Here is a 26,554-nt window from a genome sequence, read left to right as displayed (position 1 = left end):
GAAGTATTTGTTTTAAACGAGATATACCTAAAAAAAAAAGAGATTGCAAACCAAATGTTTTACTACGCCTCATACAAGAAAACAAATTTAAATCTCAAGCATTAATTTTAATTACCCACGAGCGTTCTCATTCGTTACCAGTAATTGCATTTTAGATTCCAACTCTAATGAATTGCCAATTATGTTCAACATAATTAATCTGCAAAAATTCGCTCCAACCACTGTTTCTACCCACAAAAAAAAACTGTATTTGTTACCGTGCAAAGCACATTCCACCGATGCCATTGTAGCCCCTTAACAAGAGTCCTTTCGAAGCGTCATGAATCTTCACAAAAGATTACCCCCCAATCCGGTGGACCAACTCAAGCTAAATTCTTCTGCTCGGCACCCTCTTCGCTTTTCGGGATTCATTCTATACGTGTTGCGTATATTTTTTCTAATTAATTTCCATACATTTTCCCACCCGATTTATTCATCGCAGCTTTCGTTCACACTCGTTATTTATTTGCTTACAAAATTAAATATTATGAAACCCGTGGGAAGCTGCGCTGGGCTTGGAATCGGTTTTGTCTGGGTGTGAAACCTTGCTAAATATAGACTCCCATTTGGCGGGACCCTATTCTGTGGACTGAATAAATCTGTTTTTGCTGCAGCAGTTGCTTGCCTGGCACTTGTGGAATTGTACTTAATCTGAACCGTAGTGGTAAAATAAGCCATAAGCCATCGTTTCGCTATCAACAATTACTCTAAGCTGGCAATGCGGTCAAACACCCCGGACAAATATTGTACGTACTTACCGTCCCTTCATCTCCTCGGTGGGGAAATCCCCGAATCCCCAGGGCATCTCGGTGGTGCCCAGGATCAGACCGAAGATGAATCCAAACAGGATCGAGATAAACATTCCAAGGGCCAGCGAGATGAAGCCCACCTTCTGTAAATAGGAGATAGGAGTAAATAACTGCATCACCCGACATGTGAATGCCATGGCGGCAGAGCTCGCAGCGAGGATTGTGTGGGATGAGCAGGATAAAAGAAACGAGAAATGAATATGAATGAATAAATGTGGGAATTGGATTGCCTCGAGATATATGTCGGTGAACTGTGTTTGAATAAGTAGATACGCTTCGAACAATGTTACGATTTCTTACTTTAACTGGATGACATTCATTATTTGATTGAACTTACTGCAAGTTTATGTGACGCGGTAGCTTCAAACAGCTAATGGAAAATATTTTTTTGTTCCATAACATATCGTTTCGTAATATTAATTTCAATTACCCACGTTTGTAAAATTGATGACGTAAAGTTTCGTCTCAATCGGATCCATTCTGTCTACCACTTGTTTCGACCTGTACAGTTTTTCTATCATTTTTAAATAGAGAACATTTTTTAAATAGAGAACAAAAATGCGACATGTGTGTATCGATAGAACAGGAATACTCTTACGCCTAAAGTAGCCATTTAGATAAATAGATTTTTTATTATAGATAAAAATGTGTATCGATAAGATAGGAATACTCTTACACCAAAAAAGCTAAAAAAAATTATCGTAGATAAAAATGTATACGAATAAATTCGGCTCTGCAACAGCTGAATTGCTGCATGAGCCTAATAAAATAAACAGATGGGAAAAAAAACTAATAGATAACATCAAACCCTCCAGAGACGACCTTTAATTGAATGAGTGGGTTTCTCCTTTTTTTATTCTGACTGTATTGCTTTTGTTGGAAAAACATTGTTCCATCACCGATCGAATTTGTATGTGTAATCTGATATTTCACTGGGCCGGGAGAAGCAAATTGACAGGATAATTACAGACATATGCTGCCAGATCCGACGATATCATAATCCACTGTCAACATGCAATTACTATCGAATTTCTAATTACTGCAAACTATTATAGTTTGAATTTGTTCGTATCCGTATCCAATATGGAGAGAGGACGGAAAATATTGGAAAACAAATACCCCTGTTAGCTAGTGTTACGAGGTCCTACATAATGCAGATGACGGTGATGATGGCACTGGAAACTTTATCCTTCGCTCACTCATCTAGTTTGTAGTAACAACAGTGGAGTGCAGCAGCAAAATGCGGAACTAATTAAAACTACTTTCATTGCTGATATTGTTCTATGACGTTAATCGAGTGAAAATTGCGTATTTTTTTCGTTCCCATCTATCGAGTCAATCTCATACGAGATGGTTGAATTGTTTAGTATAATCAATTTAAGTTTGCAAACAATATAAATAGAATGAAAATGAATGAATTATGCAACACATGAACTTTTTACAAATTGGGTGTAAAAATGTGTTTCAAAGGATTTCCAACAGATAATTGTTTTGTTGTTTTTTTATAAATATATCTTTCGTTTTCTGAATATAGAAGAAGAATTTTGTTTTTGATTTATCTACTTGAAGTCGGAAAAGACTTTTTTACATGAAAAAATAAATTTATCCAGAGTCTCTGAAAAGATGAAAGATGATAGACGATCATATATGGTCAAATTTCAACAATGACAGAGTTATTGAACTTGTTTATCTTTTTTTTCTTTATTATATTGACTTCCAACACATTTTGGCTGGTTCGTCACTTATAATTCCATTTTTTTTGGAGAATGTCGGGAGTGAAAATTGAACTCGTGACTCTTAGCGTGAGAGGTATGGATGTTACCACTATGCCAGATCGCCTCCACCTGAACTTCTTTATTGTTCCGGGTTCTGTTTACCTTTAACTGGCTCTACTTCATAAAGTACGCTACATAGGACAATCCTGTTGCTTTCATTTGAATGATGATAAAATTTAGTATAGGATATAGTTGTGAAACATCTAATTAGTGGATTTAAATAACATTTTGGAAGTGAAATACGTGAAAGATAATAGTTTTGAAGATGCTATTATCAATTTTATCCTACAAACTCACAATAAACATTATTGTTTCCTTCAACTAAAGTGAAGATCTCTAATCACTCTACAATTGGTTCTTTGACACCAACAAACTTCTATCTTTCTTAATGTCGCTGCAATATCGTTATAAACAATTCCTGGTGAAAAGTCAATCAAAATCTTCTAAAATCACGCTTTTTACTCCAATTCACTTATATTAGCCAATTGAATTTCACCTTAACGTTGAAATATTACATTTTTTCTTGAAATCTTTAATCATATACAATCAAGTCAATATATAATCGAGTCTGTATATAATCGATTCCGACTTATAGTAGGACCTCAACGCATCCGAAAATGTTTCAACTCTTTTCATGTTCAAGTGCCCGTGTCATTCTTTTGTTTTCGTTGCGTATCATTTTTCGAAAGTGTAAATAACATTTCGATTTTTGATCCGAACATGTCATCTTTTGTGCCAAGAAAGCACTCTCGGAAACCTTTGTCGGTTTCTTTTTTCATTTGAAGAAAAGAGCAACAGAAAGTCATCGTATGCAGTATTGATTAATATTCGTGTCAGTCTCAAACAGTGTTGCTAATGGTCACCATCGTATGACTGTTCATGGAGACGTATGTGCTGTGTCATTAATGAACATCATAAAATGAACAGTCAAACAACCGTCGAACTAAAAATGTCATATGACATTTCGGCTTTTTTTCGTCCTATACATTAGATATCCATCGCCCCGTAATTAAACAACAGTGTTCACGGGGAACGTTACCGCTGAAAACGTTCATTCAACACATTCGCACTTGATAGGGGAGAGTCCGACGGTTGCTTTGATATAGCAATCCGTCTGAATACCATCCATCGTGTATGGATGTGTGAGTGAGCAGGTGGATGTATATGTGCAGTTACGCTTGAATGCAGAATAAAGGGAGAAAAAGAATGCACACCACTGCAGTTTTAATGTCAAATGACATTTCATGGTCATGGTCTCAAATGGAACTTGCCAAATGGTTGAGAGTGACTCAACAAGCCATATGCGTCAGCGTAATTTGTAAGCGCAAATCCCAAAATAAAACCCTTCAAACAGTGGTGGCCATCCTGTGGCCCTTCAAACTTGTTCATGCGGCAACAATATCGGGAAGAAATGAAAAATCGATTTTTCTTTGTTTTTTCAAGAACATTCTGGTTTAAGGGGGTATTCTAGTCTAGAAATGTGAAAAAAAAATTTAAAAAAAATCCTTCATATTTCAGTAGTTTTGACATTCAAGAATATACCCTGGAAAGGACTTTTCGAAAATCCTATTATTTACCGAGTAAGACCCATTTTGGTGATGGGATATCTAACCTGGTACAGCCATAACAATGAACTTCAAACGTGTTTTTCTCGAAACTAGTTTTTTCAAACTGTCGTACACGATATCTCAAGTTCTACGATTCATGTCGAATTTATATGAATACAACCTGCAGGTATCTCTCTATCGTACGAACCTCAAAAAGATATATTTTCAATTTTTACTATTTTAAAAAATTCGGGAAACACAAGAAAAAAACGTTCTAAATCGCGTTTTGTTTTTCAACCAACCGCCGTTTTGTCAAAAAAGATGTTTTTGACTTGTCCGAGCTTCATGCGATAGCGGAATCTTAACTAATTCAGAATCTGTTCGATTTTTTTTGTTTCAGATAACCAAAAGGGAATCGTGTACGCCATGGCAAAACTTGTTTTGATCCCCCTCACTTCATCAGCACTTAGCCTCGTTGTGAATATTTTTTCTCCGTTAAATTTTTGTTTTATTGTTATATTTCAATTTTTGCATCGATTTCAAAAAAGTGTCTAAAACAGGATTTTCCTAGTGCTTTACAAAATCCACTGTAATTCTGCAAATATCGCAGTAAGTTCTAATGTTTGCTGGCAAATTTTTAGCCTAGTATATTCCCTAAACATCTGTGAACATTTCATATTGATGCGTTCAGCCGATTTTTCAAAGTTTGGAGTAAATTAGAGGAGCATTTAATCGCAAATCGTATCAGAAGTACAAATTCCTACGCGACTCTCAGAACGAACGATTCGTAACTTCCCAATATTGTTGCTCACTACACATACATAAACCAAGATAAAAATATGTACGTAAAATATTCTAATACCTGAAAGTTGTACCTACAAAATGATGCGCATTCCATCGATATGCATTGATTTTTCATGAAGTTACAGTATGTCAAAAATCAGTTAAAATTTCCGACTTCGTACTCTGTTCCTCTAATTTTTTTTGTTGAGTGTATATATAAGATATAGAAACTCCATTAACTTTTAAACTTTAGAATGGCTGTCAGCTCACTGGGTGGAGCGAGACTAAAATGAAAATCCCAATCGAAATCTTATTATACTCTTGTCCATTGCAAAAGCGGGGCTTGACTTGTGAATGTTCCTCTTCTCCTTAACCCCAGTCCTCAGAACGATTTGAACACGAACAATTCGCACAGCAACGGAGCAACCACCGATTTACCCTATCGAAGATACGCTATTTATAATTAACACTTTCGTCGCCCCGTCACCCAGATATGAGTGATACTTTCCTCGTTCAAATTGAATAGGATTTTTAAAACGAATTTGATAAAATAGGCTAGCTGTAACTATAGGATATGTAGAAAAATAATAAAATCATAACCATATCATTATAAAGTTTATACTATACTTTTAATTAATTTATAGCGCAGGTGGTTTGTATTGCAGCTTTTTGCAAAACCCATATAATATGACTTTTTTTTATCCCATTTATTTATTTATTAGGCTCATTAGCTTTTTGGCTGTTACAGAGCCGGGTTTTAATCGTGTACATGTACATATGTTTATGTTTCCATAAATTGTGAATTACACAGTAGTTAGTAGTAGCCATTTAGGCGTTAAGTTTTCTGTTCCATTACATTATGGTAAATTACACAGTAGTAACCATTTCGGCGTAAGGGTATTCTTTCTGTTCTTCCATTGTTCAGCAGACCGGACAGCGGAGACAGTTGATATTGATCATTGTTGGGTTATTTATAGAACAGCAGCCCGATGTTTCTTGCAGAGCAGAGCAGTTGTATGGATGAATCGATCTAGCTTCGACCGTGGATCGATCTCCATCGCTGATGATGTTTGCGTGGACGTAGTTATTCTATAACAACACAAAGATGGTCAATTGAGGGTCCTGAGTTTGAACTCACGACCGATCGCTTAGTAAGCGAACGCGTAACCAAGTGGCTACGAAGACCCCCTAATAATATGACTTTGGCATGTGATATTATTGTCAATTCATCTTCAAATTAAATTAAATATTGCTAGATCATGAAAAAGAGGTCTACAAACTAAGCTTGATCTTCGTTTAATAATTTATCCGCAAGTTGGGCTCCGCAAGAAACTCAGAAAAGTCGCTTTGGACGACGAACGTGTTAAGCGACAGCGCAATATTTGAGCAAGGACAGAGTTTAAGTTGTGAATGTTTGTGCCTCGTAACGAAGAGGAAAATTTGCTAGGGTATAAATATTGGATCTCTGCTGAGGCAAACGTCCAGTCTCGTCCTTTACACGAAGCAATGAACATCGCTTGTTCTTACTTGTTTTGCGTCATCACATTTCTTCGTTTCGGATTGAGCTGTGGACGCGAGTAAATAACTCACTCGCTGATATCGCTGGTATCACAATCATTACATCAAACTGACGCCATAGCATTAATGTTCTTAGCTACACAATTGTGTGGGGAATCATCAAGCTAGGCTATCAACGGCCCACCAAGAAAATAATTGTCTAGAATTTTGTGTGTGTGATTTGGTTTCGCATGCCAGTAACAATACGCTCTCTACCAAGGATGACAGCTACGCTTCGATTAACGGTTATATGAACAGAAAAAGAGAAAACTGTAAAACGCAAGGAAGTTTGCCATCATAAAGGCTTCGTTGGTGCCTTCGACATTGCATGAATGCATTGAACTGAGACTATGGTGAAACAGGTGTTAAGATTGTGCGCCCCATAATTATTTGAGGAATATCAAGTTAGACCATCGTGAACGTCATGCTGGAATGTAATGAGTTATTTCGATTCGCGTGCCAGTTGCAAAACTGCTTTCAACGAGGAGGAAATGGGCTCTATGTTGAACGCTTGTTTGGTACTGATTGGTGTACGTTGTATGAACAATGTTCGATTCCACTGAGGCAATACTAAATATGCATGCAAATATCATGCAGCATGGTATTTGCAGTTGATGCTTGCCAGTATTGACATTGTTGATGTTTTCAGGCCACCGGAATAGCGTTCAAGATAAATTTCCAATGGATTGCCGTGAAACACATGCTAACATACGATCAGCTTGTATAAAGGGTGTCTCACATCGAATTGCATCACGGAAAAAACGCTGTAGAAATTTAATTTTTAGGAATTATATCTTCAGCTTTCCCTTATGATCAGATAAGAGTGTATAGATCACGTTGGCCATGCTTCACTGTCAATTTTTCGTAAATTTGGAAAAATGTCGTCGAACGAAAAAGAGCGTCGTGAATTAATCCTGCGCACTCATTTCGAGAATCCGGAGTTGTCACATCGGGACATCTGTAAGAAGCTGGGAATCGTCCAATCCACGGTCAGCAGAGTACTAAAACGATACTTCGAGAACCTAACCATCGACCGGAAGGTGAAGAACGGCAAAAATCGATCACAAGCGCGTAGTTAAGCAGTTTAGACGTGATCCGAGAAGTTCGGTCCGGGATGTCGCCAATAAGCTGAATTTGTCAAGTTCATTCGTCCAGCGGACCAAGTAGCGGGAGGGCCTGCGTACATACAAGGTTCAGAAGACTCCTAACCGCGACGAAAGACAAAACATGGTGGGGAAGACGCGAGCCCGGAAGCTGTACACCGAAATGCTGACGAAGCCGCATTGTCAGGTAATGGACGACGAAACCTACGTCAAAGCGGACTTTCGTCAGCTGCCGGGCCTGTTGTTCTTCTCTGCAGAGGACAAATTCAGCGTTCAGGAGGAGATTCGCAAGCAGAAACTATCCAAGTTTGCCACAAAGTACATGGTGTGACAAGCGATCTGCTCTTGCGGAAAGCGGAGCGCCCCCTTCGTGATGACCGGCACGGTAAACGGGCAGGTTTACCTTAAGGAGTGCCTACAGAAGCGCTTACTACCACTATTGAAGCAGCACGAGGGCCCGACCATCTTCTGGCCGGATTGCTTCGTGCCACTATTCAAAGGACGTGTTGGAGTGGTACGAAGCCAACGGGGTCACCTTCGTGCCAAAGGAAATGAACCCGTCCAACGCGCCGGAGCTTCGCCCAATAGAGAAATATTGGGCGATTATGAAGCAGGCCCTCCGGAAGAACCCAAAAGTTGTCAAATCGGAGGCGGACTTCAAGAGAAAATGGATTTCTGTTCAAAAAAAACTATAACCTGACGTTGTACAGAACCTTATGGACGGGGTAAAGAGGAAGGTGCGAGCATACGGGCTTGGGCTCGAAGTATGAATAAAAAGAAAATGCTAAAAGTTGTTTAATAGTTTTTATTTTACTGTCTAAAATTATCAAAAGGATCGGTCTACTGGGCGAATTTCTACAGCGTTTTTTCCGTGATGCAATTTGATGTGACACACCCTTTATTGTTCTGCGAGGGCAAAAATGAATCATCAATCAACTATCGTCAACTGATTCTATAAAATTATTTCAGAGCGATCAAACCATTCTACTAAACAGATATTTCTAAAAATTCCCGGCATTCCGAAATAATATCCGAAGCTATAAACAAACGAGTTGAATAAAATAACAGCGTAGTCCTATGTCAACAATGCGTACGTGTCTTAGACACAACCTGCTATTTTTTGTTTTCAATTCGATTTTGCCAGTCTTTTTAAAATATATCTACTTAAAAAATATAACTTCTGAACATCTTTACCGATCTCCAATATCAAATAAAAGGTATTTTAAAATAGACGAGTTATCTATGAAAAATATTATAACGCTCTGGTACTGTAGTACTGTGGTTAAAGTAGCACATCCCAGTCAAAATTCAAATATTGTTTTGCCAGGTTGTCGAAAAGACATGAGGTCTAACATTGCACTGGTGAGACACGTCCTGAATCGCAGTATTGAAATCGTCCAGTTGCCTAGTCACACTAGGCTATGCTTATTCATCCGATAGAGATTGGAAAATAATTTTGCAAATAACAGACTGTAAGTACAGTGACGTCACGTGACTAAAAAAATGTTCGCGTGATAAAACGTGATATATCATAAACAGATATTTTTATTAAACGAAAAATAATTATTTCCCTCCAATATGTCCGATTTAAACATTACTCTCCGTGCAACGTGCAAAATTTATAGTAGAACATTTCTTACAATATTTATCACATGGACACGTGAAACAACACAGTATAACATGATATAACGAAATTTAAGTTGCAGTGTTTTTCTCATAGCAGTTTCTCTCGTTTTCTCGAAGACATTATGTGAAAAATTATAGGAGGTTGTGTCCAAGATACGACCGCATTGTTCACGTACAACTACGCTGTTATTTTATATAAGTCGCTTATTTATACCTTCGGATATTATTTTAAAATGCTGTGAAATTTTAGAAACAACTGCTTAGTAGAATAATCTCTGAAAGTTGACGATAATTGATAGATGATTCATTCTTGCCCTCGCAAAACAATACACTAGCTGATCGTATGTCGCAATTCATTTCATGTCAATGCATTGAAAATTTACCTCGAACGCTATTCCGGTGGCCTTTTTCGCAATTGACATAGACTCGGCTACAGTCGATTATATACATGTTGCACCGGCACCATTATTCCACATCTCATAACTACATCAATATATCTTTGGCACCGCATGGAAACAACAACAATGACAACACTTGCAAGTATCAAATATCATGCTACATGTTATTTAGTATTGCCTCAAAGGAATCGCACCTCTAGGCATCGTTCGTATAACGTAAATCAAGCGCCAAACAAGCGTTCGCCATAGCATGCATACAGAGCCATACATTGGAAACTAGGAATATAAACACTTCTCATCATTTTGCGCTATTCTCAAAAGAAACGCTTCTTTTAACATTACTGGCCTCGAAAAAAGTTGCATTACTTTCTCATGCTCGAGAGAAGCGCAGCTGTCACTCTTAGTGGAGGAATTTTTGCTACTGGTAAGCGAAACCTAATCACATACAAAACTCCAGAACGACATTTACTTTCTTGGTGACTAAACAAGCGAAATAAACTCTTTTTGTTAATATCAACAAACTCGAAAACAGTAGCAATGCTTCGTTATGATCAATATTAGTGCAAATGCAATCCTAGTTGAAGGCAGTTTTGCGACTGGCACGCGAACCTAAATAACTTATAACATTCCAGTAAGACATTCAAGATGCCTGGTATTCCCCAAATATTTTTTTGGAGCATAACCTTAACGCCTGCTTCGCCATAACGTCAGTTTAATGCATTGATGCATTCTCAAAGGCACCAAAGAAGCCGTTTACATTTTCGACCGACGCGCCGAAATCGCCTACTTCGCTGTTGTTCGATGCGGTGTCACACTCACGAGGGCTCGGTTCAGTGCGAGCGCATTTCATTGCACCAACATCGCGTGCATCATTAGATGACGCTTGCCTCGAAATTTCATTGCCCCTGGCAATGCGTTTGTTTTTTGCAGGGCTCGAGCCTGCCTTCCTCTTCTTCTTGCACATCACACACTACGCGAAGCGTTCAATGTACGACGCGGGAAGAAAAACACACGCTACGAATAACGAATAACGAACAGAAAAAGCAAACGACGATATCCAAGTTGGATTACCACTGGTGGGGTCCAATCTTAGATCGAAGTGCCGAATGAAAGTTTGCCTCAGCGAGATTCACTGTTTATACTCAAGGCAAATATTCCCTTTCGTTCTTCTACTTTTCCTTTGTTCACGGCGACTTCAAATCCTACGATTTCCCCTTCATTGGTCGTCGATAAGTTGCTCGTTATTGACAGCTCTGTTCGGGAAAGCACACAAATGGACAGAACAAATGTATGGAAAAATGAAAACGCCCAAAGTTTTCATGAATTTTAACCATTTACAAACCAGGAGATTCCAATGTATATCACATTAAAAAAATCTTAGGGAATTTCCGATTATGTAAATCGCTAAAATCCGTTCGCGGCAAACATAGTTATTAACGTTAACTTTATTTCATAAAAACGTGTCCTGTTTTCTGATTTGGCACCCTTAATGAAAGACGTAGTTCTACGTCCAAAAAAAAAAATCTGGTCAGAAAAGATACCTGGGATGTCTACTTTGCTGTAGTTTTTGTTCCAGGTTTGTCCGATGCTCTGTTCCAAAGTTACAAACCAATTAGTGGACCTAAGTATTTTCGTATGGAGCGCGGATCCAAACGCGCTTTTCTCGAAACTAAGTTTTGCAAACTAGTGGGAGTTCTACCTCCGGAACGGTCCATCCGATTTTGATGAAATAGTTTTTCCTAGATTCTCCACTAAATTTCCTGTCATCGTACGTCATCGTCATCGTAAAATTTTGGTGAATGTTTTTGTCTCGATTTTTGAGGCAAAAACGCATTTTTTTTTCTACAAAAATGACACCATTTTCGGTCCACTAGAAAAACTTGTAGAACCCCCATTAGTTTACAAGGTTTTGGCTGCAAGGGTTCAGAAAACCGGTTGCGGCTATTCAGGGGACAGTCCAATTGACACCAATTTATTCTATGTTTGTAAAGTAATGTATAACTAATAAAACTGTGATATCAGATTAATCATAGTAATGTATTATCTCGTTGATAAAAATCACGAAAATCGCATAATATTTTTTTTCCAAAATATATATTTTATTAAGGCACATGTGGCGTTAGCCTGACGGGGCCGGGAGTCCAATATTTTGACAATTTTTGTCTTACAACTATGTTAGTAATATGTAACCGATTACTCGCGGTTGGCTCGAGGTTAGTATTACAAAGATCTCACAATTGGGATGTTGCAGTCTCCAGTACTATGTATGTGTGGCCGACACGGGATACTTCCTATTGGGGTGTAACTGACCATTGATCAGCGACGCCCCCCTAGTCTGTACCTCATATCAATCGAGGTGCGTCTCTCTTGACTCGAGGAAACCAAGGCAGAATGGTCACTGGGCGGTACAATCTTCAGCTCGTGTAGAGTTGCCATGAGCGGTACAACCTTTGGCTCTTGTTGAATGATCAGTGGCCTGCACAACCTTCGTCCTGTGTATTATAACCTTCGCATACTATTTATGATGTTCATGGTTTACTACCCCCTTAAATGACAATCAACCTGATAGATAAGGCACTGCAAAAGATAAGAGATCCCACATCCAAAGCTTACAGAAAATGTAGTTCCTGTTTTACACCAACAGTGAAAGCGACTGCGTGTGTACATAGAGTTATATAAGACATTTGAGCATTACGATATGGGAATAAATAATAGACGAAAAAATTATATGAAAGTGCGAAAAGTGAGATCAAGAGCGTAAAAGTTGCCCCTTTAATTCTACGCATCTGCGCGGGTGTTCACAAATGGAAACGATTTCCAACTTCTCAAATGCTGAATGTTCCAAACACAATTCGCTTCTCTCTGAAAAACTTATTTTGTATCGGTGTGTGCCACTCGGGAACTTGTTATCCGTTATATCGCGCTGCATAACCTTCTTTTATGCGATAAAAATGCTAGACGTGAGATTATACACAAAAGGATGAAATTTTGTTTTTGGTGCAGAGCAGCGGATAATTTCGAGTAATGAAACAACATATGGTGATTCATTCAGCTCTCTTTCCCGAGAAAACTATTCCATGATTGGTATCATTTTATTTGGGAATTCATGGTTTTTCGGAACCCATGTGGAACGCATGAAATGCATTCAAACGTAGAAGCGATTTGTAGAAAAAATATCAATTGCGAAGCAACCAAGCTGAATGGAGTGCTCTCAAAAACCAACAAAAAAATCATATGCTGAACCATCCTTCGTCATCAATTTGATGGTATTCTGAACTGCTGCTACTACTAATTCGACTGGGAATTATTCGCGGCAGTTAAAACTAATACTTTTTCAAATGAATATTCCACCTCAAATAATCTAAAAGTTTTCTCGTTAAAAAAACGAGACCGAACATTGTGGCGTTTGAATTTTTGTCCTAATCGAGAAAAAAAACGAACTATTTTTTTCAATTCGCCAGCTGTGACGATGCAACTTTGCAACTAGATTGTGCGATTCTGCCGCTGTGAATATGCTCAATAGATTAATACGCGAGTATAGCTTCGAAAAGTTTACTGCATGTTTCACATTTTTTACGTACGCTGGTCATCTTTTTCCTCGCGCATTGAATTAATGCGACATACTATATTTGTACATTCAATTTCTCACAGTTGACTTCACAGTCTATCACCAAACGCCGTCAGAGCGATAGTTCTGCGACCTACGGAAGAAAGTTTTCCAAAAAAATAACTCATCGTGCAATCACTTACCACTAGTTCCCGATCGGCGATGATCGCCCCGAAAGTAATCGACATAACCGGACCCATCAGGGGCGAAACCAGCATAGCGGCCACAATGTTCGGAGCGTTGTTTTCAACCAGTCCCAGGGCGGCCAGTGAACTGAAATTGCCAAATTGCTGTAATGCCATAATCACGTACTTTCAAAATGAAAGGACAAGTGGCGGGAGTCAATTAGAACGAAGTTCGAGCATACCCCCCGTCGAGGTGCCGGAAATCATTGAAACAGAATCAAATTGCAACCATACTCACTCGGCCGTAACGATAAGCAGCAGATAGTCAAACGATAACGAACCTCCGGCCCGGACGCCATCGACCACCTGTTTCACGGTGAGCTTCGACCGGATCGAATCGACAAAGTTATTCCAACGGGAGTTTTCCTCGCCGGCATCGTCCCTACAATGGAAGTGCATAATTTTGTTGGAATAATATCGCATTTCGGCAGCCGACTGTAGCAGCCTTCTGTGAAGATGGTAATAATTGCGATGGCAGTTGGATGCGAATAATTGCGGTGATAGTTTTAATTGACTTCGTTCGTGATTTAATGTTGGTTTGCAGTATGAATGGAAATTCGAAGCTGAAACTCAAATTTTTATAGAAGTTATGAGCGTTAGTCACGAATAGAATTTTTTAATTTTTATATCTAATAATCTACAGATGACAAGAGTGATAACAACAAATGTTTTGTATGGTAATGATGATCAAGGTCGGCGGACCATAGCACAGGCTGATGTGACTCATAGTTACATTCGTCTTCATATTACAAAACCGGCCGTAAAGTGAATGGAATCCCATTGCGATATGTTTGATGCTGATGCATTATAGTCTAGTCTTCTGAATCTGGTAAAAATAAATGGAATTTGTTTTATATGAATACTTCCTTTTTTTGGAAACTATAAATTCTATAAAACGATGAAACTCAAACATGACACTTGTACCATCAAAAACTATTTCAAATCCGCCAGGTTCACGGGTGTCAAGAAGAAGAATCATTTGACCGAAAATTCTGCTCGATAGTTCGTGAAAAAAATATTTCAAAATCTAGTTCATCGTGGAACATGAGGAAAAAATTAAAGATTTCGAACATTGAACATTTCTCAATAGATCTAAAAGTATCCCTAACACGGACTTCAAATCCAATGTGTCTGTGGGAATCGTCATTGCAAAGACATGCAAGCCACGGGCACTTCTGCTCCTAATGCATATATGCATACTGGAATGAATGTATATTAAAGGCGAATGAACTTTCATGTGTTAAGCATCTATAGGGTATCAAATTGAAATTGAAGCATGCCGGGGGTATTTTTCTGAAAATGCGCATGCATTTTCGGAATGTGTTTCCCTAGCACGGACTACAAAAGCTCGTACAAACACACCACTCATTCAATCAATAATTAACCCAATACAAACAAATGATTACTAAGTCAACGGTAGTCCTACGTCAACCTTGCGGCTTTATCATAGATATAGCCCACCCATTTTTGACGTAGGACTACGTCTAACCGGAAGATATAGGGGGTGAAATGGAAATCTAGGCACTGAACAAGTAGGAAAAAATGCAAGATTTGGAACGCTTATAACTCGAGCATTTTTCAATAGATCGCAAAGGTTTTTGCATCAATTGATAGAAAATATATCTACGTATCTATCATAACGAATAACATTTCATTTTTCTTGAGATAAATAATTGAATAATTGTGAAATATAAAGCATTGTCAAAATGCACTATGTGCCCATTTTTGATTGGTCCATTTTGTGCTCCTCAAATTGTACCGACCAAAACGGGCAACCAGAGCAGCAGCGAAATAGAATGAAGCACGATTGGAAAGGAAGAAGAAAAAAATGAACGAAACATTGGTCGCAGTCTCACACATGCGTAATTCTCGAGCCAGCCAGTCAGCTTAAAAATCCCCGCTCCGCTGTCGTAACGATCATTCTCATTCAAACCGTACACCACATCGTTTCGCATCACAACACATCAACAAACCAACCCAAGCAGCCATGTCTGGACATGGTAAAGGAGGAAAAGTGAAGGGAAAGGCAAAATCCCGCTCGAACCGTGTTGATCTGGAGTTCCCCGCAAGGGTAGCTAGGCCGAGCGCGTTAGTACCAGTGCGACGTGCCATTGAATGTAATTTACTGTAAAATATGTCACAAGCTGGATGGGAAGAAATTTTCCAACTGTGAAAGCTGTGGCGAGTGGCAAATGCAATCGCTAAACAGAAAGGTTTAGCCGAACAAGATGGGGATATCGAGTGATAACAAAAACACAACACCAAAGGTTCTTTTCAGAACCATCAACATATTCATAAAGAGTAAACAGTAAACTAATCCATTTTTTAGGTAGATAGGTAGGTATTCACGTAGGAGAAGAAAATAAAACAATATATTTAAAATATATATTTAACGAAAGCTGTCCCCTTTGTATAGTCCTACGTCACTCCGGTTATGTCCCCGACATTACCCACCCGTCTTTTTTAAACACCAGCACTGTTACATTGAGTTTATCATAATGAAAAACTGTTTTTTCTTTGCTCTAACTTTTATATTGCAAATTCTACATACAAACTGTCTCCGGAAGACTTTTTTTACAAACATTTTTCGATACAGAACTTGTCAGTATCTCAACTTCACTCAAAGTTATTGATATTTCTTTCTAAAAAAACATTTGCTCATTCTTTCTGGGGCAAACATAAAACATGTTTGTTTGAAAGAACAAATTTCACTCTATATAATATGTGGTTTTCAAAACTATGTTATTTTTTATGTTTGAGTAAATTGAAATTGAAAGCATGAGTTTTTGGGTAAAAAAGCCATCAAAGACTTTGAATAGGATTAAGATATTGACAAGTTCTGCATCGCAAAATGTTGATATTGATAAGCTCTAAAAGTCGTACGAAGACAGTTTTGATGTAGAATTTCAAATATAAAAGTTTTTTCATGATTACCCTAATGTAACTTAGATAGAAAGTGCTAAAAACAACTTTGAGGGAGATATTTATTCTTTAGATAAAAACTGTCTTCGACAGAGTTGTTACATATGATAGAGCGCTCATTATTATGTTATCAAAAATAGGGTGACCAAAATTGTCGATAAAATAAAAATTATAACTTTCTTATCTATATAAGATAGAGATACACATAGTTCGACAATGTTGTAGCCCCAGTTATTTTAAACAACTTTCTAGAACAAAGCTTTTTTCTATCTTGCTTTTGTAAGTTGCATTAGGGTGACCTTGAAAAAATGGGTTTCAAGGTCACCCTAATGCAACTTTTATATTTCAAATTCCACATCAAAAATGTCTTCGCATGACTTTTAGAGCATATCAATAACAACATTTTGCGATGCAGAACTTGTCAATATCCCAATCTTAATTAAAGTTATTGATTTTTTTTTACCCAAAATCTCATGATTTCAATTTTAATTTACTCTAACACAAAAAATAACATAGTTTGGAAAATCACACATTATGTAGAGTGAAATATGCTCTTTCAAATGCCGCCAATAAACTTTGTTTATATTTGCCCAAGAAAAAATGACAAACAATTGAAAAGAGCGTGTTTTTAAGAAGAAATATCAATAACTTTGAGTGAAATTGAGACATTGACAAGTTCTGCATCGAAAAATGTTTGTACTCGTAAGATCTAGAAGTCTTCAGAAGACAGTTTGTATGTAGAATTTTAAATATAAAATGTAGAGCAGTTTTTCTTCATGGTGACCCTAACGTAATTTAGAAAAAAAGGCGCTATATCGGTTATTTCAAGAGATAGAAAAAAACTTTGTTCTACAAAGATGTCTCAAATAACGGGGACATTGTCGAACTCTGTTTGCCTCTATCTGTAAAGATAAGAAAGTTATATTTTGACGTAGAACTACGTCTTTTATTAAGTGTGCCAAATCAGAAAACAGGTCACGTTTTTATGAAATAAAGTTATCGTTAATAACTATTTTTGCCGCGAATAGATTTTGGCGATTTACATAGTAAACGAATCGGAAAATCCCTAAGATTTGTTTAATAAGCTATACATTAGAATCTCCTGGTTTGTAAATGGTTAAAATACATGATAACTTTAAGCCTTTTCATTTTCCCATACATTTGTTCTGTCCATTTGTGTGCTTTCCCGAACAGAGCTGTTAATAACGAGCAACTTATCGACGAGCAGCGAAGGGGAAATCGTAGGATTTAAAGTCTCCGTGAACAAAGGAAAAGAAGAACAATGCAGGGGAATACTTGCCTAGAGTATAAACAGTGGATCTCGCTGAGGCAAACTTTCATTTGGCATCGGACTGTTGAGCAATTCAGTTCACTTCGCTTTCGCTGCGCTTCGATCTAAGATTGGACCCCACCAGTGGTCATCCAACTTGGATATCGTCGTGTGGTTTTTTCAGTTCGTTTTTGGCGTTATTCGTATCGTGTGTTTTTCTTTCCGCGTCATAAATTAAACGCTTCACGCAGTGTGTGATGAGCAAGAAGAAGAGGAAGGCTGGCTCGAGCACTGCAAAAAGCGAACGCATTGCCAGGGGCAGTCAAATTTCGAGGCAAGCGTCATCTAGTGAAGCACGCGATGTTGGTGTAGTGAAAAGCGCTCGCACTGAACCGAGCCTTCGCGGATGTGATACCGCATCGAACAACAGCGAAGTAGGCGACTTCGGCGCGTCGGTCTAAAATGTAAATGCCATTACCCAGGCAGCAACCAAAACTAGGGCCCCCCCCGCTGGTGGTGAAGGCGATCGCTCTTGACAAACTCATCAGCGAATTCGCATCGATCGGTGTTACAGCAGAGTACAAGCTGTGTGGCATAATTCAGTCTTTTTCCAAGCAGTTAACATTGTTTGTTTTTCGTCATCATAAAGGCTTCGTTGGTGCCTTTGACGTTGCATGAATGCATTAAACTGACTTTATGGCGAAGCAGACATCAAGGTTGTGCGCCAAAAAATCATTTGCTGAATACCAAGCATCTTAAATGTCGTACTGGAATGTTATAAGTTATTTGGGTTCGCGTGCCAGTCGCAAAATTGCCTTCAACTAGGATTGCGCTAGTCTTGATCATAATAAACCAATGCTACTGTTTTCGAGGTTGTTGATATTAACAAAAAAAGATTTATTTCGCTTGTTTAGACACCAAGAAAGTAAATGTCGTTCTGCAATGTTGTATGTGATTAGGTTTCGCTTGCCAGTAGAAAAACTTCCTTCCTGGCAGCTGCACTTATCTCGAACATGAGAAAGTAATGCAACTTTTTTTCGAGGCCAGTAATATGAACAGAATCGTTTCTTTTGAGAATAACGCAGAATGATGAGAAGTGTTAATATTCCTAGTAGTTTCAAGCCACTAATATAAGGCTCTGTATGCGTGCTATGGCAAACGCTTGTTTGGCGCTTGGTTTACTTTGTACGAACGATGCCTGAAGGTGCAATTCCACTGAGACAATGCTAAATAACATGTAGCATGATATTTGATACTCGCATGTGTTGTCATTGTTGTTGTTTCCTCGTGGTGCCAAAGATATATTGATATAGTTATGAGATGTGGAATAATGGTGATGGTGCAACTATAGAATAATATCCGAAGGTATAAACAAGCGACTTATATAAAATAACAGCGTAGTTCTATGTCAACAATGCGGTTGTATCTTGGACACAACCTCCTATAATTTTTTATTTCTTCGACAATTTTGGTCTTCCTATTTTTGACAACATGAAAATGAACGCTCTATTATATGTAACCACTTTGTCAAAGACAGTTTTTGTCTAGAGAATAACTGTCGAGCTCTAAATGCTAATTTCCACTTAAATGTATCTCCTGGACCATTTACCGTTATTCATAAAGAAATTGTAAAAAATGTTTTTTTTGTAACTTACTTAAATTTTTTTTTTAACTTACTTAAATCTTAAATCTCGACGTGACATGCAATTTTAAAACATTTGGCATCATTTTTTTCAAATCCGGGCTTTATTTCTGACATGCGTTAGTGAAACACAAATATTTGTTTACATTTTCGACATATTTATTATCAACAGCTAGGTACAACGCTTGACACTACACCAAATTGATACAATAGTAACTATCAGTCACATTAATTCTACATGCAAAAGATGTTATGGTTTTGGTATGATATTGAATGTAATGAAAAAGTGTCCGGATTAAAAAGCCGTACGGATTCAAAAGCATTACGGTGCAGTGTATTCTGGCTAGAAACACTCTTCTACAAAAAATGTGTGACTTTTTGGAAATTTTGGAAATTTTTACAACCTAAATATATTTTGTTTAATTGAAAATTGAAATCTAACGATTTTTTTTTCTTTTTAAGAGAGCCGTTATGGCCGTTTTACACCACCAAAGCGCGAAAACGCTGCTTATGTGAATAGTGTTTATGATCGTGGTACTATAACAACATCATACGCAAATTCGGTTTCGTTGTTACTATCCTAGTAAACTATATACGATACCTATTACTAAATATTTAATACCGATCAGAGTGCCTCTATGCAGAAAAAAATTAGAATTTTTTTACATAGCACTACGTTTTTCAGGAAGAGTGCCAAATCAAGAAACAGGTCACGTTTTTATGAAAAAAAAACTTAAAGTAAAAAACTAATTTCACTGTGAACGAATTCTCATGATTTGCATACCAATCGAATCTGAAATTCTCTAAGATTTGTTTGATACGCTTTACATTACAATTCGCTAATCTCTAAGCGATTAAAATTCATGAAAACTGGAAGAACTTCCTTTTTCCCCATACGTTTGTTCTGCCGATTTGGGTGCTAACCCTTCCCGTATTTCGAATGTTAATAACTCGAACATTTACTAACAGATCGGATCGAAGATGTTTGCATCTATTGATAGGAAATATTTCTACGCGTCTATCACAATTAATAAAATGTTATGTTTCATGAGATGAACAATTGAATAACTGTAAAATGTTAAGCGTTATCTGAACGCTCTAACTGCCAAGTTTTAAATGGCCCGATTTACGGTTTCCCCAACACAGACTTCAAAATCGATGTTCCAGTTCCAGTGTTTCCCTAACACGGACTTCTAAATCAATGTACCTGGGAGAATCCGCTTTGTCAAAACATGAAATCGGGGGTATTTTTCTGCACTGAGCTGTGTTTCCCTAACATGGACTTCAAAATTAATGTGCCTGGGGGAATCCGCTTTGCAAATACATGTAAGTCGGGGTTTTTTTTTGGTGTTGAGAACTTTTGTACTCGCTTGTAGTTGTGCAGACCGGGATTTGTTTTCCTAAAACGTAATTTCAAACTGAGAAGCCTAGGAAAATTGTCATTTCAGATACTAGAGGTGAATGAACTTTTGCGGTTCATGAACTACGCAAACATGAAATGTGCAATATTTTCAGAGGGAAATGTAAAATACAATGATCGTTTGACAATTCTTCCATTTACATATTTTGGGAGTCTTAGGCATCATATCAAACGTAAAAGGACGTTCATCAAATTTATTTGCTACGAAGAACATAGTCTATTACAAAAATTGCGATGCATTCTAAAATAATATTCTAAGTGGTAAACAACTGGATTGCATAATATAATTGCGTGACGTCGAAAATATGCGGTCGTGTCCTAGACACAACCCCTTACAATTTTTTTCTCTGATTATAATAACAACAAAGCTCGACTTCTAAGTCGACTCAGCAACTACACCGCACGTTTGTAAGCATAAAAAAATCAGAAATTTCTTGACCAATATGCTCAAGCTCGTTTTTTGTGCAACAAAGATGATACAATTTCTTAAATACATTTTTAAACGATATCGAAAAACCTAATTTTCAAACAAATAAAGACCTCGTTAATATGATTCTCAGTTAAAGATATTATTCCCTGGACTGAGCCCCACCCAAAGTTATCTAAACTGCGAAATCATGGAAATCATACGTTGATTTATGACTGCTATGTAGAATCTAAATACCAAGCCAGTGGATGACGATTGATCTAGACAAGATCCATAGTTACACATGGTTTTCCAGTCAATGAAAATAGTGGACAGATTTTTTCAGAGGTCTATACGATGATGGATCCTTCTATTCCGCATTTCCTGCACAGTTTGGATCTATCTGGCCCCAAAGCAGCCTTTCGCTAGGTGGCCGAAGTTTAAACACTTGAAACATCGCTCCAGTTGCGGAGTGATTCTAAAACGACCCACAGCCCAGCAGACGTTTATACTCTCTAACTTCAGCAACTTGTTCGCTGCGTCCGTTGAGAGACGAATCGTTGCGGTCTGCGTCCCGCGATACGCCTTTTGTAATCGGATTTTCATCGGAACTTTGTCCAGGATGTTTTCCTCCTCCAACTTCTGACGTAGGTTCCTGACTGAACAGACTGAGGTTCCTGCATTCTATCGATGCCTCGGAGGATAAGGCCCTTACGTTCGCTCTATCGCCGAGAACACTTTCTACAAGATCCTTGAAAGCTTCGCTGCTGATTTCTGGGTCTCTCTTAAGCTCGAACAGCATTTCGCCATTCTGGGTGCGCCTGGAATTCACCACGCTCTCCTCCAGTTTCTTGAGGCCAGGATCCTCACGCATTTTTTTAAAGAGGTCAGCGTATGATACGTTGCCCTTCGCTTCGACGAGGAGTGTATCGCCTTTGCCTCTCGCCCGCCGAGGATTAGGCTTCTTGTCTATTGGCCCCTGCCTCTTTTCATTCTCTTTCTTCTTTTTTTTCCACCATTTTATCTTTTCTCTCCCTCTCTTTTTCTTCGTTCCTTTGTTTTTTTCTTGTTCCCTTTAGTGACCGTGCTCCAGTCGTTTCTCTTGTTATCGGTGCCGATCTGGTCGTCGTTGTCACCCAGCTCTTCGCTGTCGCCCTGGGCGGCACTATCGCCTTGATCGTCGTTGCTGTGGTCGTCCTTGCGTTTTTTGAGCATTTCTTCTTCTGCTGATGAATCCTTTTACTCACTATTCTCTATTACTCTACTCTCTGCTTTCTTCTCTCTACTCTCTACTCTATACTCCCTACTCTGTACTTTCTATTCGCTACTCTAAAAAAAAACGCACAAACGAACACATGCACACACGCAGACGCGCACACTCTCTCACACAAAAAACACATCGCAGCTGCTCACTGTTCACTGCTTACTCTCTCACTCTGTTTGTGTTTACGTCGAGAATACGACCATTCACGACCTTATACGACTGTTTTTAGCGATTTATTTATAGTAAGAAAAATAGTAGAGAACGCACGTCCAAACATGCAATAAACAACCGCGAAATGTTTATTGAAGATGATTCATTCCATTCCATTTTTCCACAAAGTTATTTTGACTGTTTTTGATCCACCCTCACTATTAATGTTTATTCAGAACTACTAAACATTAACATATCTGTTTCGCTACACAATCGGTACACTAAAACCGAAAATACTCCAGAATCCTGCATTATTCGCCATCACGGTTTCGCTTTTCCTCACACTGAGGTTACTATCGCCATGATGTCGCTTTTGTTCTGACCATGTGACATTCATGCTTCCACTTAATAAGATTTATGCTCATTATTTTCTGTATGGTTGTACGAAGTTATACCATTTTTTTTCTTGTCGCACTTCGCCACAAACGTGGCCACCGAGCAAAACAATTTACCATTCTTTCGCGCGTGCGGTGCAACATCATTACTGGGGAGGATTAAATTTTCAAAGAACTTCTGTCACATTCATATCTCATCAACCCTTTCAGTTGGCGGGCACATCTACACATATGCAAACACGCTCACAACTATATTATGAATTTTCATCTTTCCCGCTGTCGTGACAGTCTTATATGACCCCACTGCTGGCAGTTGCTATTTGTTTTTCGCTTAACGAGGTAAAGAACATCTCTCTGCTAGAAATGCATTACCCTGTTTGCTAGTGGAGGACGGATTTAATGATATTATGGTAATATATAATTCAGAGTGAGGTAATAGAAAAAATAGCGGAGAACTGCTACCAGGTACCAGGTGAAATATATTCAATTTACGAAGACAGAGATTTACAATTATATGATTGAAATTCGGAACCACTATTTGTTAAACACTCATAACTTAACGCAAAGATCCATTTCACATTGAAATCCAAATTCGAAACATTAAGTCAATGATACCAAACATTCAAGACACAACCATCACGCGCAGCACTATCTACTTCGGGACTATCTGAAGCGTAAAATGTTTGAAACAACCACCCCCTCAATGTCCATTCACACCGATTATACGAAGGGAAAACGCCCACGCTAAACGTAAAGTGAGAAATTTAGCCCCGAGACACAACACTCCTTGACATTTCACATGCATACGTGCAGGTATGTGCGACTGCATGTTTGCTGGTGAAAAGCAAATAGAAATGCAGAAATACGTTACCCGTAGTCATCTTCATCCGCACCATTGCCATCCAGCGTGGTTCCATCGTAGCTGACACTGCACGGCAGGACACTGGAATTGAAAATCAAAATAACTGTATAAACACCCATGCCATGCTGTAATCTCATCCCCGTCACAGTTGAGGTATTTGGGCGGTCGGACGAATAAGGGCAACTGAAACTCTTCATGAAATATTGTTTAAAAAGTATGATGAGCCCGAGCATTGTATAATTCAAGTCGAGAGTCCTTCAAAAGCTTGCAAAGCGTTTAATTCCATCCGCTAAAAGGTGTCAAAAAGTCAGCTGAAGTGCTCACCTCACAGTCGAGTTGGAACGGATGCCAATTCCGAGCTCGGTCAGACAGTGCAGTGTCGTTTCGCAAGGATCCCCAGCCGCTAATGGAAATACGACCTGGTAGTAGTGGCCGGCCCGATCCGGATGCCACAGTACGTGCTCAATCTCGAGCTTTTTCAGCAACTCGTCAAGTACCTGTGGAAAGGTGACGATAAAATCAGAAACGAACGACGGTCGAATTCTTGAACGGGAAGCCCACATTCAAAACTACTTTATGAAGTGATGAGCCATGGGAAATTTGGAGCTTACAAGTGGACACCGAGGTCGTTGTAAATGCAGCTCGTATCAGTTCAGACTCCCAAACATAATAATCAATTCAACTGATTGTGTGTGGGTAAGCTAAATCGATTTTGGTTCATTGAATGCAGCTCGGTTAAACTGACCTTTCTGCCTAATGCAGTTATTCGAAAGCTATAAACGTCCAAATTTCCACACATTTACAAGCAACAATCCTCACCTTTTCCAACGGTACAACAGTACTATTATCGTTGCGCTGTTTGAATCCACCACCGGTGAACGGATTGGTCCTTGGTGGGGCTCCACTAGGCCCAAGGCGCGGCCTGGCCGGTCGTCTATTGTTCTGTACCACGCACTTATCACGCAGCTCAACCTCGAGCCGTAAAATGGCATTAGCCGCATCGTTCTGTCCGACTGATTGCACTGCGTTTTCCGGAACGTTTATGTTCAAATGACGACCGGGGGCGTTATACGTCGGCTGGGTCGATCCCAGCTGGTTCTGGTGGGGCGGTATCGGAGGGGGCAGCACTTCGCTGTTGTCGTAATTGATTCCTGAAAAGTGCGAAAGCAGACTGTAAATTAAAAACAAGCATGCAAAAGCATAATTTGAAAGCCAAATTAATTTTTATTTATCATTCGTGTCGGTTGCGAATTTTTAGTGTCGAAGTTGACATAGCGCGGTATGTTGGCCGGTTTCTTTTTTTTTCACTTCGTTCTTATTCGGTTGCCCTCCCCCTGAATAATTCAACGGCAATTACCGGATTCTGAGGAAGCCAGTATTCTGAACAGGCCAAAAACTTTTCACATTATCTCGCGGAACAGAACGGGACTAAGATTTTCGGTTTTCTGTCCACCTCGCAACGAGCATCAGATGGTCAGGTTTTGCAGAGTGCAGAGCAGGGAAATATGATTTGATCAAATGCGATTAGGAGCAGGGTCTTGAAGTGTCAGCAATTGATTTCATAACGAACTTTTCCAAATTGACAAACTTGATCAAATTACCGCTAAATTTACACCAGCATGTTTCGTTATTCCTAGACGCAGGACTTCCGTTTGTCTTTAAGGGTACCGAATGCGAACGTCAAATTTCTTATGAAATAGTTTCAACATCAATAACTCTTTTCGCTGCAAACGAAACTTGATTTGCATACCAATCGAATCAAATTCATCTAAACTTTGTTTGATAATCATGACGGTCCCCAATTCCGTGAATAATTGAAATTGACGAAAATTGAAAATATGTATTCTCATTTTTCCATACGTTTTTTCTAAATACTTAACGTAGCGAGAGATATCATCCAGTTGTTCTCCTACTGCGTTGCGGACAGGTTGCGCCAATGTCGTCATGCGCAGAGCGCCCACATTGTGCATGCTCAGAATACGCACAATGCATGTTCAGTGCAGTGCTAGAGAGAGGAGAAACTCTTGCAACTTAAGCTCTGTCCTTGCACAAAAATTGCACGTGGCGAGAGTATAAATATATGTTATTTGCGGTTTCTATTTGAGTGACACAGACACAGACAGTCATTCTGCTCGGTGGCGGATAACGAGCAGTGTTGCCAAATATTCATCTGTTCCGGGAGGGTTAAAGATCTTTTTCATCTGTACTTTTTCTTTCAAAAATCTGTCCCATTCGAATATTTTTTTGCATGGAAATATCTGCTTTATAAGTACAAATAAATTACTCATTTGTCGTCAAATCCCAATTCTTAGGCATTTGTATCCACTAATCCTGTGCATGTATGTTCTTTGCAATAGTGATTTCATTACGAAGCAATTTTACTTTTAGGGTCGTTTTTCAGCCCTTCCTAATCGCCATCGTAGAAACCTAAAAATGCTTCCAATACTACATTGATGTTTATTTGATTGAAAAAGTTTAGAGCCAACATTGCAATAGCCTTGAGGGTTGAACAAATGAAATCGAATCTCTTTCTCATCTGATTGTCCAACATCATGTGTTATAAGGAAATTCTGTAATTATCTGTACTTTAGGCCAGAAATTTGTAATCTGTACCCGAAAATTCGAAAAAATTTGTTCCTTTCCAGATAAATTCATACGTGTGGCTACACTGATAACGAGAGAGGTTGATTGAGTTTCTTCAGACGAACAACATTGACGTGGCTGCATTAACATTTTCTTCACATTTACAAATTTCAACCATTGTGACCATATTGTAATCCGATTGGACCGACCC

At 38.6% G+C, this 26,554-nt stretch overlaps 2 protein-coding genes across 9 annotated transcripts in view; one reads left to right on the top strand and one right to left on the bottom strand.

Moving 5' to 3' along the window:
• LOC129774820 (uncharacterized) overlaps positions 1-26,554 on the top strand; it is a 676,155-nt gene that overhangs the window by 401,560 nt on the left and 248,041 nt on the right. The gene's annotated exons all lie outside the window — the stretch shown is intronic.
• The window catches only part of LOC129774822 (uncharacterized), a 93,873-nt gene that overhangs the window by 51,192 nt on the left and 16,127 nt on the right, over positions 1-26,554 (bottom strand). For both annotated transcript variants that reach the window (XM_055778824.1, XM_055778823.1), the window contains 6 exons: positions 24,580-24,911; positions 24,085-24,257; positions 23,770-23,841; positions 13,668-13,811; positions 13,388-13,517; positions 798-931 (listed from right to left, as the gene is read on the bottom strand). In XM_055778824.1, coding sequence (XP_055634799.1) covers positions 798-931; positions 13,388-13,517; positions 13,668-13,811; positions 23,770-23,841; positions 24,085-24,257; positions 24,580-24,911 — 985 coding nt within the window. The remainder of the gene's footprint in view (positions 1-797; positions 932-13,387; positions 13,518-13,667; positions 13,812-23,769; positions 23,842-24,084; positions 24,258-24,579; positions 24,912-26,554) is intronic.

This window comes from Toxorhynchites rutilus, chromosome 3 (assembly GCF_029784135.1).
Source record: "Toxorhynchites rutilus septentrionalis strain SRP chromosome 3, ASM2978413v1, whole genome shotgun sequence".
Lineage (NCBI taxonomy): Eukaryota > Metazoa > Arthropoda > Insecta > Diptera > Culicidae > Toxorhynchites > Toxorhynchites rutilus.
This window is presented reverse-complemented; position numbering and strand designations above follow the sequence as displayed.